The sequence below is a fragment of the Temnothorax curvispinosus genome, unplaced genomic scaffold (assembly GCF_003070985.1).
Source record: "Temnothorax curvispinosus isolate PA1 unplaced genomic scaffold, ASM307098v1 QBEX01004768.1, whole genome shotgun sequence".
NCBI classification, from domain to species: Eukaryota; Metazoa; Arthropoda; class Insecta; order Hymenoptera; family Formicidae; genus Temnothorax; species Temnothorax curvispinosus.
The window spans coordinates 382385-400327 of record NW_020214548.1 but is presented as its reverse complement, the minus strand read 5'-3'; the positions used below and the strand labels follow the sequence as shown (position 1 = coordinate 400327).

The window sequence follows — 17943 nt, the reverse complement described above, 5'->3', positions numbered from 1 at the left end:
TAAAAGAAACTTTTAAATAGCAGAAATATTAAATGAATACCAACATTTGTTGCAAGGGTAAGGAAAACTGCCACAAAACCTTACCAGTATTGGTACAATAAAACATATAAATGTTCTGAGTTATAAGAAACATAAATCATATCAAATATAATAAAATGAATAAGAGGATTAATATGAACGGATCCTTTCCTTGATATTTGTAACGTCTCTATTTTTTTTAATAATTATATATGTGAAAATTGATCCTGTATTGTAATTCGACAATTCTGTGAAAGTGAGACGTATCTTGGTTTATCTAATCTCATTAAATTAAAGTCATAAAGCAGCGACAATTTTAATTGCTATCGAGAAAAGGAAATCGTTTCAATTTGAACATACAACGCAAAATATATATATGAAGAAACACAGCAAAATTAGTTTAAAGTAATTAAAGCAATAAAAAATGCATGGAATCAGTGTGTCAATTTAATTGCTCTTAAATAGATATATTTCTAAAAATAATGTTCTTTAATTCGATAGAATTAATTGCACTATAATTAATGAGCTAGACAATAAAGAAACGTTAGAAATTGTAAGTTCAACAATTCGTAAGAGATGTAGAATTAATAATCCTGGATTGACACACTAATTCTCGTTTCGAGAATTTCAATATCGCTTGCAATAATTTGTATGAAAACACATATAATAGGTTTTGAAAAGGAATGAACGCACGCAAGATTATATATATAAAACACATAAACGAAAGATCGTTACTCGAATCGTAAGAAATAATTAATGACACGAATAGATAGTAGAAGAAACGCTTAATATAATCAGACTTTGAGGAACACAAATTAATGTTATTCTTATAGACAGGTATTCAGATATTAATACCAATTCACAGAATACTCGTGGTTAAAGAATATCTCAATAGAATGTATCGAAACGCAAACGAAAGTGAATGTATATTATCGCAATGCACGGTAGTCGGATTTAATTGTAAATCGACGCTTGTACGAAAGTACTTAAATGTTATTTACTACACAATATCTGAAAGTAATGGTTTATCACACTGTCTTATACGGACGCAAGTTAAAGAATAAGAAATATTTTACAGTTTGTTATAATCAGGAACTGATTGCAATCAACGAATTGAACAAGTATATAAAAGTTAATCATTGATATTAATTGACTTGAAATAAATTGTGCACAATCCTGTAATAAGAGAGGATGTTTTCTTCTCAACTCGCGAAACTTATTATATCTCCTCAATTGAACAAGGATAACCCTAATAGAATTAAGGATCCTTTGATCAGGATCCTCCTTGTAACGTTAGATGAAATACTAACGTCTCTACTCAAGTATGATAAATGAGGTTACCTTGTATTTGACACTCTTTGCATATAATTCAACGAAAATATTCCTGAATGTTCTCAAAGAAGAAACTATAAGCAGAGGTTGTCCTCAATTCCTCGATGGCGTCTCGTCTCCTGCTTGAAAGTCCTACTCGTACGTTCTCAAAGAGGCTTCCTTCCTGGTGTTTGGAAACGTAGCTTGAATATTCCAACAGGGCTCGTATCTTTGCTGCGACGACCGTCGCTCTCTCGAATCCGCCGCATACACAATAAACCGATATATTGTTTGTTTTACATTAAGAAACGGATCTCGATATTTCCGCGACTCGAATCTAAAGCTCACTACGAAAAGAATGACGCAATTCAATACTTTATTAGAACAGATTACAACAGATGTGTACTGAACGAGGTCTAGAAGACGAATGCTCGCTCGCCCGGGCTGCGCGCCCCTCCCAACATGCCCAAGCACGCGCGGTAGTCCTACGCCTCTACGCCTGGGACGCAACGCGGCCGGCGCCTATTGCGCGCATTCACACCGGCCTTCTCAGAACGCGCGAAACCTATCATATTTCACAAGCCACAGATGACCGTACCGACACAATCTCTCTCTCTCTCTCTCTCTCTCTCTCTCTCTCTCTCTCTTTCTCTCTCTTTTCCTCAACTTCAAACAATCTTGAAGATAGAGTAGAAAATAAATAGACTGAAATAAAAACCAGATCTTACAGGACGGAATTAAGGTGTCTGGATTACTGATTGAAAATGTGATTCTGAAGTTGATTGCAACGTAATACTGATTATGAAAGAAAAAGAAGTGAGAACGAAAAATTAAAAGAGAGGGGGGCCTCTGCATTAATGTCTATAAGATCGATTTTTGGGCTAGAATCTCAAGCCAGAGCCACAAGAATGAATGTAAGTCTCAGATCTTAAGATGAGAATGAAACCTAGCAGAGGCCCTTGTAGTTTTTTGAATAATGTTTGTCTTCAAATATGGCGTCGCAAATGAGAATCTCTTAAGGACCACGCTCGCTGGACCGGACTCCTCGCCTCGATCCTCCCTCTCGGTTGTTAGCTGCCGCAGCTCTCTTTTTCCTGGCGGTGAGCTCTCCCTGGTGATCTGAATCTCGCTCGGTTGGCCTTCAGAACACGCGCCGCTGAGATCAATCCGTCTTCTTCTTCTTCTTCTTCTTAGTATCCCAGATGGATCTCCGGCTCTAATAAGCCATAGTACCACGCTTTATATTCAAGTTAACGGGTCCAAAGTAGGGGAACCCTGGAGCCCTCTTGTATGAATCGCAGAAGGCTTCAAGCCTAGATCAATCCGTCAAGAAAGAGGTAACGGACTCTACACGGTCGAAGAAACGCAAGCAAGTGCGGCCATGACACCTAACGAGAGAGAGGAAGCAGGCGGGGGCGCTTTGAGAGTGGCGACTCGCGCGTCGCGCTAACTGAATGAAACGATCGGGCGTTTACAAAACACGAAAAGAATTCGAGCGCAATATCTGAACAATATAGTATATAAAGGTAAAACGGCGTAGGGATTGGAGCACGCCGCAGTGAAACTTTCACGTTTGTAAAGTTATTCTTTTTTTAATTTTTGTATTTTAATTATTGTAAATTAAGTTGGTACAGGATTTGTGATAGTCGATAGAAAGATTAGTCCTTTGGACTATCTACAAGAAGGATTATAAAGTTCTTAATGTAAATAAAAGGTTCCCACTCTCCGTTATCATATCGTATCCTTCATCCTCTCATGTGATCAAAGCGCAACTGCGAAATTGCACATACACACTCACACTTTTAATTACAACAGTTAATCGCTTGAAAAAATATATTTTAATCCTTAACCAGCACAATGGGTATTTAAGCGAGTAATTCTAGAAGCGGCTCACATCTAGTTACAATAGCAACAGATTACAGACATAGTATGCCATTACCGAAAATGTTGCTTAATTAAGCTGATTATTAGCTGGTCTCTCGTCACGAGGTTTTCTTATTCACTTCGTCTCTATCACTTCTAATTTAAAATTACATAATTACATTTTCCAAAGTTTTTGAGTACTTATATCTCTCATATCAGGATCGTAAAAAAATCTAATCTGTTAAATATACGTAAGATCGATAATTAAGTTCATACACCCTTTCTCTATTTATTCCAAATATTATGAAGTTAAAAAGAAAATGTTTTGAAGACGAAAATATATTTTATTCTCTATTAGCCACGCTCTTTTACGTAAAATCTGAATTTGATGGATTTAGCAGGAGCCTAGTTTTGTGCACTGAATTTTGAGAACAAAATTTTGTTGAAAAACGTAAAATTCAACTAAAATATTTAGTCCGATACGTTCAACTAAACATTACAGTTGAATTAACTAATTCTTGATTTAAAAATTTTGATGAATGACATGAATGAACTATACCTTTTTTAATGCAACTTAATAATTGTTGAATCAACCATTGAATCAACAATTATACAATTTTAGTCCGTACAACCAATTTTCTTTCCCAGTGTGAGATGCAAGGGTTAATTATCCCTTTACCCTCGCCATATCAAATGCATGACTTCATTATACTGATTAAAGATTAACGATGGATCGAGTTAATGATGTTTCTCTTGTTGTTGATTACAACAGAACGTGCAATACGATATGTTCGTAAATCGAGAGTGTACGGATCGTGTATAAGAGTACAGATCGCATATGTATGTATGTGTATATATATATATATATGTCTGCCATTCTACCAAGAGCTTTAAAGCTAAAACCCCTAAAGTTAAGTTCGATAAAATCACAGGTTTAGAATTTATATTGTGTCACGAATTGACAGACTTTTAACGCTATATCTTCAATGTGTCCGCGGAGTAAATACACTGAGATGCCCTCTTTTTTTCGCGTGACGGCGAGGATTCTCTTTCTTTTTCTTTCTCTTTTCCTCTTCTTTTCCTGACCCCCAAAAAGTACATAGAGATATTTACATGCAGATGTACATCGAATCGGAGAAATGCGAATGTAATTACGCGTGCTTTCCGCCCGCGTCGTCGTTTCGTACGTCAAGAAAAAGAAGCTTTCGGGAGCATCGTTCATGTGTTACATGGATGATCGTAATGATCACGTCGTTGATCACGCTTCACTAATTTGATAAAGTCCTTAGGCATTTAGGTGCGTCGATGATGGAGGCTACACGAGGATCCCCAGGTCCGAGAGGCGGGATGATTTATGTGACGCGTGACTTTATTAGGAAAATAGCTTCGTCAATCTGTTAAAAATAACATTTATTTTTCCACGAGGAACGTATAATTTCTCGATCGGTCGCGAGATCTATTCTCCCTACTATCCTATTATAGAACATTAGTATTTCAAACATTTTTACATTTCTGATCTGAGGATAGCCGCTACGTCACTAGAAGGATGATTACATGCTAGTATTTGTTTGATAACGGTGACGTAATTGTGGCTAAATTGCCTACAATGACCGAGCATTCTTCATCGTTATTCACGCTCACGGGATCTTCGATTAAAGGACTAGATAGCTGAGATTTACATCCAGGTAATCAGACAGAGCTTTCTGCTATCATCTGCACCCTAGCTCGATCGATCGAGTACGATACACCATTGATCTTTCAAAAGATCAATATGATCAGAATTCTAATCTACATACAAATATACGTATATATATATGTATATAAATATATATATATATATATATTTTTAAATATATATGTATAATTGTATATATATACATACATACAGAGCATACAGTAACAATTGACGGATATAGATCTTTTTTTTGCAAAATTGCTTAATTCGGGTTTCTCTAAGAACTGCCCTTTCCATAAGAGAATATGGACTTCTTCATTAATTATTTGGTCTCTTTGTTTAAAGCTATAATTATCAATGTTTGGAGGTAATTGAATCCTGCGGTTCCTTCGCACGCGCAAGCGTGTATGTGTGTATGTATACGTGTATACGAAGCCCATGCTTCAATCCATTTTCTTGAAATAAGTTTGTTACCGGCGATATGTTATCAGAGCTCTTATACAACTGAATACATCGTTATATAAAGGATTCTTCAAAGATTTGATATGTGTCATGCCAGACTCTAATTCATATTTAATGAATTTATATCTTTTAATTGTACAAGAACGAGCGTGGCCTAGTAGACAGGGCACTGGTCTATTGAGCCAAAGGTCCCGGGTTCGATTCCCGGTAGAGCTAAAAAAATTATATTTGCTCGTTCTCTTTTCGGAAGGCAATGGCAAACCACCGAGAGTATGTCTTACCAAAAGAACTTCTCTAAAAAAATATAGCCGTTCGGAATCGGCGTTTAAACTCTAGATCCCATATACTATGTGTAAAATCCACATGCGCAACACATGTATATGAAGAGAAATCACCACGCTCGGACACGAGTAATAGGACTGAGGATAAATTGTGCAATATAAACGATGTTAAATAAGAAAATAAGGTTTATTAGATAATATTGAAAAAAGACTGCGATTAAATATCGCAATTTTACTCGGTTTTGCACATTATTTTATTAGATATCATTGTCAAACATAACAAATTTTTCTGAAATTACTTTAAAATATTTTGCAACATTATTTTAAACATGATTTCAATTAAAGGTATAGTATGCAAATAATTTATATAATTAATTTTTTAATTCTTTTATTCAGTATATTTTTAATTTCTGTTTGAAGTGCTCAGAACTGTAAGTTATTACGTTCATAATCTGTATTTATAAGTGCTATAATTATTGCTTTTATTGCATAAATATTCAGAGTTTGGCAATTTATTTTCAGATAATTCCTAATCGGGTCATCTTTCTTGGGAGCGGTAACTTACAGTTAATCTTTCGAAAGAAACCATTCTGCATAATCTCATGAACTTTACGAGCTTCTTAGTCGTGACTTAAGATGTAATCATAATGCCCCGTCGTAAAAAATTTCGTGCATCCGATGTAACTTAGAATTTTATATGATTTTATACTTGTTTTTACAAAATGCATGTAAATGTAAAGATTAAGATATTTCTCATATTAAAAGCAAATATTATGAGCTTATCTCATAATTAAAGAAAGAGAAGGAAAAAATGTTAATTCAATCAAATAATTTGAGGTATAAATGAATCTCAGCATGGGCTTCTTTGTTAGATATCTTTTTTAAAAATATTCTGCTGAAATTGAAACCATTGCAACGTCATGCCTTCGTCAATTAGCGTGAAGTATGCGAAGTATTTGTAGATTTTGTAGGCATACACGTAATTACTTATGCGTATAAATATATATATTTAAGGTAATTCTCTGGTCCTTCTACTAGAGAAAATCAATTTTCTATAGATTTTCTTGAAACTGTGAATATACGTTAATTTAGGTGTGCTTCATGCGTGGTATAAACTTCAGCACCTCTTGCGGTATAAAAATCGAGATACTGAGCCTCCAAAGTTTCAATTTTTACCAAAATTTAGTAAAAGTTGAAACTTTGAGGCTCAGTATCTTGATTTTTTATACCGCAAGAGGTATTGAAGTTTATACCACGCATAAAGCACACCTAAATTAACGCATATTCACAGTTTCAAGAAAATTTATAGAAAATCGATTTTTTTTAGTACAAGGACCGGAGAACTACCTTAATGGATTAGGTCACCTTGGAACTTTCAAAAAATCAAATTTATTTATTTTTACTTAAAACATTCTTTAAGATGTCAAAACTAATGTCAAAACTAATGTGCAATTGGTCCTAATGCGAAAAAATGTTTTTATTTAAAAAATATCGTTAGGGGAGACCGGGGCAAAATCGTCACTAATTTTTTTGGTGCCGATTTTTAACAACAAAATAAATAATTTTAGTAAAATGTGGGTTACCGTTGTAAAGAGTGAACCCTTGGCTACAAAATTTACAAGGACATTTTTGGTCTACATCGCTTTGTTCAACTGATATAGAGTGAAAACGACAAAGGTGCAAAAATTGAAATGTCAAAATTGCCGGGGCGGAGTCGTCACTCTATTCTCGGACTGAATTTTAAATGAAAATTCATAGTTCTATCATGAAAAATGATAGGAAACATTTTATTAATTATTTTTTAATAGAAAAATGGAAACATTAATTAAAAACACGATGGCGAAAAATAATTACAAGAAAAGCGCACACAATTATGTGCCCTACGCTCGCACGAAACGCACTGTTTCTCGTCAGCTCTATTCTGTCATCTCTGAGCACACGCAGCACATATTATCCTCGCCGGAATCCGACCACTGCTGCTTCTTTGACTTTGATTTTCGCCCGAAGCCTCCATATGGCTTGGTGACGACTTCGCTCCGGACACAGATTTTAAGTTTGATCGCTCATGAAATATTAGAAATCAACGAAAATAAAAAAATTTTAGTGGATTCGTGTTCAGCATGCATTACTCTTCAGAATCACTTATTTCTAGATTTGGAGAGAAAATAATATTTAAAATATTTAAAATTTTCAACGCGCAAAAAATTATAATTTTGACTTCCGAAAACATCTTTGTCTTAATGAAAATCATAACATGGCATATAATCTCACTAAACTCCGTTGGTTACATGGGCACCAGAAGTAGTGTTTACAATATTAATGGCGAGTTCACACAACATACAGATTTCGAGATAATTGTAGTGACGACTCCGCCCCGGTCTCCCTTACATAAAACTTTAAATGCATTTTTCTCAAAATGCATTTTACAAATTGGTGAGCAGTAGAACTCGAACAATTTTTGACCAGATTCACTTGAAATTTTAACAGCAATTTCTTTAAAATTAAATTATCTAATGAAGTACATACAAATTTTACGATTCATTAACAATTTTTTGAGTTATAAAGAATTTTATACAGAATTTTTTACCCAAAAATGAAATTTTTTGTTCAAATGCTCACCATTTCTTCAAAAATCTATATTTTGAAAAATCCATATGTACATACTTCCCTAGCAAATTTCATGTAAATAATGAAAATTTCTTTTGTTTTGTCCTACGATCAAATGGTGACCACTTCTACTGCTCGCCGCGAAGTGGGTCAAATCAAACAAATGCTGCTTCAGAGCCGCCATTTTGAAAGAAATATTAACTTTAAAAAAATTTTTTATATACTTTGAAATATGTATAATAAAGTGTATACATTGGATTTTGCAGTTACTTTATTGTTTCTCCCAAAAAAATTCCTAACAATGATGCGATTTTTGAAGATTCAAGGTGGCCTAATCCTTTAAATATATAAGTCGTATGGCTATCGTCAACCGCTGGTTCCAAGTCTCCATACGATTATTCGACACTCTCTACGCACAACCCCCTCGAAACATTCCACATTACCTTCTCGACACAAAATTTTTTACCGAAAGATTACGCGATACAGATCCTACCCTTGTCATTTCCCAGATAACAAGCTGACGTCAAAATGGCGAGAAATAACGTCAACTTGCTACCTGAGTCGTAGACAGTTCTTGCAGTAGCTCATATTTTTGACATGGAAGTTAATATCACATTTTTTATCCTTAAAAGAATTTATTTTTAAAAGTTCAAGAGTTCCTGCTAACAACATCCGTTCCTCTAATCTTTCGAGCGAAACTGATAATACTATTATTCGTACACAAGCGACGAATGTGAAATTAATTTTCCGATACACACTATCCCGTGTTCATCTTGCGTGAAAGTTGTAATTTGAGTGATATATTTAAATTTATATGTTACTCGCGCTGCATCATCCAATGTGCGAACGAGATCGAGTGGGGATAAAAATAAACATTCAATTTGAAGTTACATGTGTCGTGTAGATTTTTAATTCTGAGACGAGTTAGACGACAAGGATAAAAAGCGTCATCCATGAATGTGTTTAATTAGCGTGTGTTTTATAATTAATATTTTATTGGTTGTGGATATTTACATGAGTGTGTTATGAGAGAAAGGAACGTACGAGCCGCGTTTGGTCGCAACTGCGCAGCCCGTGATAAATCAATGGGCGAGATAACGGTGATACACGACAATCACGGCGATCGCGGGAGTGTTAAAATTTTTTATCGATTTTTATCGATTTTTCTCACGCAGTTTACCATAATGTATGAATACGCACGTCGCTTGTTCGTCCATACATTGTAGCCCGGTTAATACATGCGATATACGTTCGCGCGAAAATCCTGAGAAGAGCAACCTGGGATTATCGATTCGGAGCATGCTGCAATTATTTTGGAGATCTATAGTAATATATTAATATATAATACCTGATATTTAATATCAGATGTAATAAAAGCTACTTTAATAGTTTGACGTGTTCGATACGGCGAAATTGATGAGTGGGATATCTCGTTATAATATTTCGATGTATCCCTTTCGTACAATTCTCAACAATTGTAATTTGAAGAATAGATAAATAGATAATCAAACACTAACACTAAGCGTTTAGGTCTGAAAAGTCCGTATAATAAGGCGATGACTAATATTTATTAACAATAAGCCAGATTTCATATCGGTGTTTGCAGTATTTAAAATAGCACGAAGGTTATCTGAAGAAAAGTATAAAATATTATCGTTTAACCGAAAAGCTTTTATCCTGAAATTTCAAATTTACTTCTCTTCGTGCTTCATGTTTTCCATATTAAAAACATTAGAAATAAATTTTTGTGTTAGTATTTGTGATTCAACTGTGTTAAAGCTTATATTAGTATTCTTATCGTTTTGGACTTGCATTTTATTAAATTGCAGATAAAGAACTGTGACTTAATATTGATAACGTGGATGAATAAGATAATCATATAAGATGTATATATGTTTAAAGGACTAACTGAACATATACGACATATATTCTATTAGTCCTACTTTCATCATATTCAATTTCGCCATTTAAAGCTAAAAGGAAAATTTAATCGATATTGATATGTTCCAGTCAACCATTATAAGTGGACTAGCAAATATGTTCCGCGATTTGCGTAATGCAGTGCAATTGTATCCTATAAAAATCGTTGTTTGCGAGCGAAACTCAGTGTGTCTGATCTGTTTCAATTGGTCCCTGAACTTCACAGTTTGTAAATTACCCACGTGATGATATCGAGAATTTAAAGTATTGAAAAGGTAAAAACAGCTTTTTTGGATTAATGATTTGATTAAGATATGTACAAGTCTGACAACTCTCTTTGCTCGCTATCTTTATTTACCCTGTAATTACAAATAATGCTATGATGTCTAAGAAGCTTTCTTCGCAAAATGTGATTAAAACAGTAATAAGAAAAGTGTTATAGTAAAGTATTATCACGATATTAAAACAATATATGTATTTTCGGTAATTATATACTTTAAGGAAGGCACCTCCGATGACCTTGACCTTGACATATGTTGTCAAGGTCACCCTCCTGAGTGACCTTCAGAAGGTTTTAGCCGTCGCTCGCTATTCGTTAAAAAGTTATTAACAAAAAAAGTTTGGAAAATATAGCATATATAGGTGCATATATAAGTTAGTTGACACGCTTTAAACACTTAAATACTTTTAAAGCGCGTCACTAACCTACATAGGTTAACACTCAAGTGTAACCGTGTAATACATAATGTAACTTTAAACATTTGAAAACTATTTTAAAGCGCGTCATCTAACCAATATTGCGCAGCGGTTGTGCGCCTTAACTTTTGTGCGAGACTCCGTTCGAACGCGAATCAATCGCAAACGGACTTGTACACGGGTGTCGCGCGCGCTCTCACACAAAAGTCAAGGCGCACAACCTCCGCGCAACATAGGTTAGTTGACGCGCTTTAAAAGTATTTAAGTGTTTAAAGCGCGTCAACTAACCTATATATGCACCTATATATGCTATATTTTCCAAACTTTTTTTGTTAATAACTTTTTAACGAATAGCGAGCGACGGCTAAAATCTTCTGAAGGTCACTCGGAATCATGACCTTGACAACATATTCAAGGTCATTGAAATCGGTGAGGTCGCCAAACTTTTTTTGTTAATAACTTTTTAATAAAAAACGAGCGACGGCTAAAACCTTTTAAAGGTCACTCAGGAGGGTGATCTTGACAACATATATCAAGGTCAAGGTCATCGGAGGTGCCTCCCCTAAAGTATATAATTACCGTATTTTCTTTGAAAAGAATAAAATAGTAAGCGCCTAGCGATATTTTAAGATTTTAATCTTTTAAGACAAAATCAACATTAGAATTATTGTTAAATTAATTTTTAGCATTAATTCTACTTGATTTAATCTATTTGACAATAAAACGAATTTCATAAGCTTATATATAGCTGCGTTCAAATTAACTATCAATTATATCGATAAGATGAAATATTTGATTTATAATCACGATTTTATAATTGTCATCCCTTTTTTCTACGACGAGTCGTTCTACGACTTGGTCCAGAGATGCAAAATTGAGAAAGATCGGTAGCGGACGAGGCACGTGCTTCGCGTAGCAGCGAATTGCGATAATGGAAAGAAGTCACGCGGCTCCGTTCTCTAAAATTGACCCGATAAGATTGCAGAATGTTCCGGATAACCCAACGACGCGAGGTGGTTCTCGCGCGAGAATCTGTCGCACGTATTATTACACAATCTATATTGTTCCCACGTTGCGATGAACCCTGATAGGCGATAAACCGAGGGGAGAAAAAGGTCTTCTCCTCGATATCCTCTCTCTTCGGAGAGATGGAACCTCGCAGCTCACCCGCGATTAAGTTTCTCATCAAGGATATCGCGCTTTTCCGCGTACCGCTTAAGCGAAGGAATTTCGCGTGGATACCTGGAAGTAGCGATTTCTTCCAAACTCTTGCTTAACTTGTAAATGTACATATAATCAGTATATAGCCGACTTAATTACACGTGGAGATGGATTAATATATCTTCTTAGCGTAAAGTGTGTGAGATTGTTAAACTCTCTACTACTAACATCGCTAATTTTCCCTTATTCATTTCTTCTTTTGTCTCCCGTCTGGTCCCGTCATCATGTCACAGACATTGATACACGTATAATAAGTTTCATGCGACATACGACGAGCTTGGCCTAAAGGAGTTCGATCGATGATCGAAAGAGTGCTGTTATCATAGATGTATATAATAGAACATTGCCATTGGAGAGCTTCTGGTAAGATCTGAAGGACGCAGAAGATGTGCTTGTTGAGACCCTTTCCTTTTCTAACCTTTTCTAATTGTGTCGTTGGTGGGGAGAAGGAAAGGTGGAGAAACAAGGAAACAATCTCAGCAAGCATATCAATTCTGTCCTTCAGATCTTGCCAGAAGCTTTCCAATGGAAATGCTCAATCTATTATATATGTCTATAGCTGTTATCAAGTTCCCTACGCATCCGCAAAAATTAATCTAGTACGTTCGACTCGCGAACGATCAGAGTACAATTCGAGCTTTCAGGCATCTGTGCGTCGAGAAATTTCGCACGCGCAAGTCTTAAATCGTTATTTGGAAGAGACATGTGGGTAATGCGAAAATAAATCGATTTCTATGAACGGTAAGCGCTTGCCACACGCGCCTGATATGTGCGCCAGGGTGCTTCGGATCAGCCGCGCTTCTTCTTCTTAACGGCCAAGGAGCTTGCGCGGCTGGTCCGAGGCACCTAGTGCCTTGATTCGCTGCACGATGACGTGATATTGTAAGTGGTCGAGGCGCATAATTTCGAATACACGCGACTGCACGTTTATCTTTACTACTGAGGAGATAAAGCAAGCAAGTGTGTCTTCGAGTTCGTCTTAAGATTACCAGCCCCAGCACTCCGTGAAAACGAGAGAAGGCGCGCAAACCGCACGAGCCGCTTAACCACTTGGATAAACATTTCCGAGGCGTCAAGCTTGTACACGGGCTAAAATGTGAGTGTATCACAGACGTTTCGGCCCATCTAGGCTTCGATAACGCGGAAATGCTTAATGTATTTAGAAACAAAAATGCTTTGCCCCTTGCGTTGACTTTTAAGCATATTCGGAATTTGTCAGCTAAGTCGTACACGCGTGATTAACGCCTTTGGAAATATATGTATTCAAGTGACATAATACTAAAGATTTTAGCAATGCTATAATGTAATGATTTCGTTAATTATAGTTTTCTCTCTGTGAGTTAAAGGTATCTTTTACCTTATGTGATTTATTATTATCTATCAAGTATTTGGATGACGTGATAAGATAATATGAAAATATGTAGCTCGCGATACTGCACTATTCTGAAAATAGTTCTTTGTAAAACATTTGTATCGTACTCACTAGCCAAATCGCGACATTTATAGCCAGTTTTCTGACTCGCTTCTGATATCATGATACATGATATATTTTATGTAACTATACGTAAAATGAAATATTTGATGGCCCGATTTCGTATAGATTCTTGACAGAAATCTAGTCGAAGTTTATACCAATGTGATGCTGAAAATAAACGTGATAAAACGATACTTGAGAGCGAATGTCTGTTTTTATAATCCGTATCTGGACATGGCTTCAACGCTAAATCGAAATTTCTGTGCGAGTATGTATTTGATTTCGAATTGTATATTACAAAGTTGGAAAAACTTGGACTTTGATGCACCCTAATTTGATAAGTGATAAATAAGAAAGTGTCATTTCCTACGCCACTGTTACGCGTGAGAAGATCATGAACGAGTGTGCGAAATGGAAGGAGACATGTGTGTTATTATTACGTATTTATTCGTGCGTTGCCAGAATGTAATTGATCGGATCTACACGCCTGCAAGCTCAAAATATCATTCATTATCCTTAAATCGTCAACTATAAGATATTTTCCTTCGTAAGTAAAGATGTGCAGTGAATTTGATTTTAGTTCTCGAGAATTCAAATGTGACAACTCCAGTTGAATTCTTCCTGTCGCGAATTAGAATCAATCCATGATATCGAGAGGTAACAAAATTATCCACCAGGCCACGTACGTTTTAGAAGTAATACGATACAAAGGATGGTCAAGTTTGATCCAGCTCCACTTCTTTCTCGGGACGTTACAAAAAGACACAGATTTAATGCACGCACATACACACACATTGACTGGTTTCTACGTATGTAACATTTGATTGATCTTTTTAGAGAGAACTTCTAACGTACTGGGAAAAAAAAAATATATATGGGCAACATTTCGCGCTTGTGTCGTTTTCCAACGTGCTGACAAAAGGCAAAGTCCAGATCAAACGCGAGGTCGGTTACTCCTCGTAGCTGCGCGGTTCTTATAATACAAATAGCAAATATATTCATGACCTTTGGAGACTCTTCCAAGATAAGTGAGAGTGTCACTTACGAACAGGGATAGAGCGCGCGCGATCGAGAAATCCGCGCTCTCCCGCCTCACTCCGACTTATTTGGACCGATCGCAAATACTTCTGGGAAGTCGCTAGCGTGCGGCAGAACGGCGCCGTTGGTCCCGGGTCGACACGGCGGGCACATTCGACAACAGAAGGGCAAAATGTCCGGGTCCCAATTCTAACAATAAGACTAAGGACGAGACCGTGCCGCGCGGGATCGGAGGATCGGTCGGATCACACGAGGAGCTCCTTGAGGAAGTCCTCGGCAAGCAAGTCCTACAAGTAGTCGTCGACGCGCTCGCTCTCGTCCGGAGGGCTCGGCTCGCTCACGCTGAGGATCGGCAGGCCGAAGTGCTGGACCTCGATGCTCGACTCCGTGGCCGCTCGCCTCGCGTATTCGCAGCTCTTCGTGTGCCGCTCGGCGTCCGTGCGTCGGTGATAGTGGTACCGTGGCGGACGAGTGGCCTCGGACTCGTACGATCGCCGATAACACCTGCGGGATTTCCGGAATTAGTCGACATGGAATCAGAATCTAATTTCGGCTTAGATCGGTTTCCTTCGATTTCCGGCATTTCTCTAGTCCGTCATAGTCTCTAATTAAGTCCTTTAATTTAGGTGGAACAGAATGGGGTAATAAAGCAAGGAACGTTGAAGCATTTCTTTCGAAAACTGTTCAAGATTAAAATTTTATATGACGTCCAGAAAGCCATTAATTATTAGAAGCATGCAATTTCGAAATTACGAAATTATCATTAAACTAATGATATTATAATAAAGTGTGAGAATTTTGTTACGCTTTTGTAAGTGTAATCATATTTTTATAGCAATGAGAATATTTAATTTCCGTGGTTTTTCACGAAAGTTTCGGTTCATTATTTCTGTATTTCTGTTTTTTGTGCAGTAATATGTACATACGAAGCAAAACGATGAATATTCGGGGATTTATCTTTCTTTTTATTATTAGGGTGGTGTGGGGTGATGTGCAACACTTTTTTTCGTTGCTCGGAAAACATATCCAAAAATCAAATTCTTGAATATATCATGGCTGTATAATGTAGAGGAAGGAAAATACTAAAATTCTGCATGATTAGATTTTCAAAATTTTAAATTTTTTCTAAAAATTTTTCGAATTTTCAAAAAAACGTCTGTTTTAGCATTTTCAAAAAATCTTGGGGTGATGTGCAACACAGGTAAAATTAAGATAAAAATGCATGAATATCGACATCAATCGACTTAAATGGTTGTAATCGACCTCTGACAAATGGAAATTTCACAAAAAAACTCATTTTTTATTTAATTTCTTATTTATTTATCGCCTAAAAATTAATATAATGAAAGGAAAAACGCAAAAAACTTTATTTTTCATCATCTGAAAATTAGCTTGCAATTGACCGGAACAGCGATACCTTTATTTTTATACTTTTGTGGCATAAATGACTAAACACATTGAAAAATGCATTAAAACACTTCATATACATATGTTCAATCGTAAAATAGCGATAAACTAGCGAAAAAATGAGTGTTGCACATAACCCCAAACACGCTATTTTGCGCGGACTGGCGTGACACCAACACAATGTAAGGAAATCACAAAATCGCTTTGAATTATCAAAAGCACTTGAAAAACTAACAATATAAAAATATTTACCTATAAGATGACTAAAACCAATTCACGAAATCACTATGAATGTGAAAAGCAAAAAAAACTTTCAGCTCGAGAAATTTGACTCGCTTTTCGTACAGCAAACCAGGATGCGTGCTATCTCGCGAGTTATTTATCTAAAACAAGGTACTGTCGGCACAAACACATGGTAGTATGCGGTTCTGTCAAATGTCGACATGCAGACCAGGAATCGGAAACGTTGCACATCAACCCATGTTGCACATCACCCCACACCACCCTAGTATATATGCATCAACATTTTCGGTCCTCAACAAATGCAAACAAATTTAAAAAAATGCGTAATCAAACAATCTGCAATCGATCGAAAGTGATGTGGAAACTGTTTAAAGTTTGCAACTCTGTATCTGAAATTTATCTGCATATCTGTCATTTATCCTACGCGCGCTATTTGCAAAATGCGTAGGTATCCATCATTTGTCCTATGTATTTCCTATGTAAGAAACGGGCTTTCTATGTAAGAAACGTTTGTCCTATCTATGTAAGAAATGGGCTAGAAAAGGAGCCTTACATGATTCATTGCGTGTACGTGCATATGGTATTGTCGGCCTTGCACAAGATTTGACTCACGACCGAGTTGTTATTTTTTTAACAAACTAGGAGACATTCGTGGGACAAGACGACGTCATCTGCAGCGATTTATGACCGATAGGTTCCGGGAGGCACTTTGGGTTATAAATATACCGATCGTTTGTTGGGTATTCATGAGACGATGCATTTTATAGACGCTCGCCAATTATGATCACGGAAAGATTCCGCAATTCAGTCGTTCCGCTGCATTCGAATCGTTATTAAGAACGAGAGAGCGCCGAAGTTCGACGACTACCGATTCCTCTCGCGCCTTTAGAGTTGATAAAACTAAGGATCTTTACCGCTCGTCCATGGAAGCAGGCTGTCGCACGGGGCATCTGACATACTCGTGGCTTCCGCCAGTGCGCCATCCCCCGAAACGTCTGGTGACCAATGATGAAGCTGCCACCGGGGAGTCCCTGAAACACGAGCGCGATCATCCTTGATGACGTCAAGACATCATATCGTAAGACGTCTTAAAGACATCTTTAAGACGTACGTCTTATAAGTTTAAACATGCGTGCTGTCTGGGTTTTGATATTCGCGCGTTCTGTGCGAGGGTACTTACACATGTGCGATATTTACATTTGTGTATCAAAACTTAATTACTGAATGGTTTAACTCTAGAACACACAGCTTCCAGTGCATCCCGAAAACACACACCATGGGTCTCCCAGAAACCCATGTAACTTTGATAGGCTGTAACTCTGGTTCAGATTAATATTTTTATTTCTTTTTAAGTTTTGATATTTAGAAATATACCTGAATAGGTTTTATAATATCAAAAAGTTGTATTGTTTTTGTCAAGTTATAAAGTTAAAATTAAATATCAAAAGTCAAAAATAGAAAATTCCGAGCAAGCGAAATTTTGTTTGGGTCTGGGAGACTCGTGCTGTGCGATCTAGAGTTAATATGTAATTTCGCAAATATTATATATCGGCGAACAAAGTTACAAACTACTGCTACGAAATCAAATCGATGTCGAAGTTGGTCGACAAACGAGGCCGATAAATGTAATTTATTCGCTTAAGTCTCGTGCGCTCAAATTTGACCTACAAAAGGACCTTCAATTTCCAATATTGAATCTTCATGATCTCATGTGGCGATCAAGAAAA

The 17943-nt window shown here is 36.5% G+C and overlaps 1 protein-coding gene across 16 annotated transcripts in view; it reads right to left on the bottom strand.

The window, feature by feature from the left end:
- Positions 1-13956: 13956 nt before the first annotated feature.
- Positions 13957-17943, bottom strand: part of LOC112453921 — a 133779-nt gene continuing 129792 nt past the window's right edge. For 15 of the 16 annotated variants that reach the window (XM_025014956.1, XM_025014954.1, XM_025014955.1 and 12 more), the window contains 2 exons: positions 17131-17247; positions 13957-15070 (listed from right to left, as the gene is read on the bottom strand). In XM_025014956.1, the coding sequence (XP_024870724.1) occupies positions 14854-15070; positions 17131-17247 (334 nt within the window). In that variant the 3' untranslated portion in view covers positions 13957-14853. Of the gene's footprint in view, positions 15071-17130; positions 17248-17943 lie in introns of those variants that run through there. The other variant, XM_025014968.1, reaches the window with a different exon arrangement.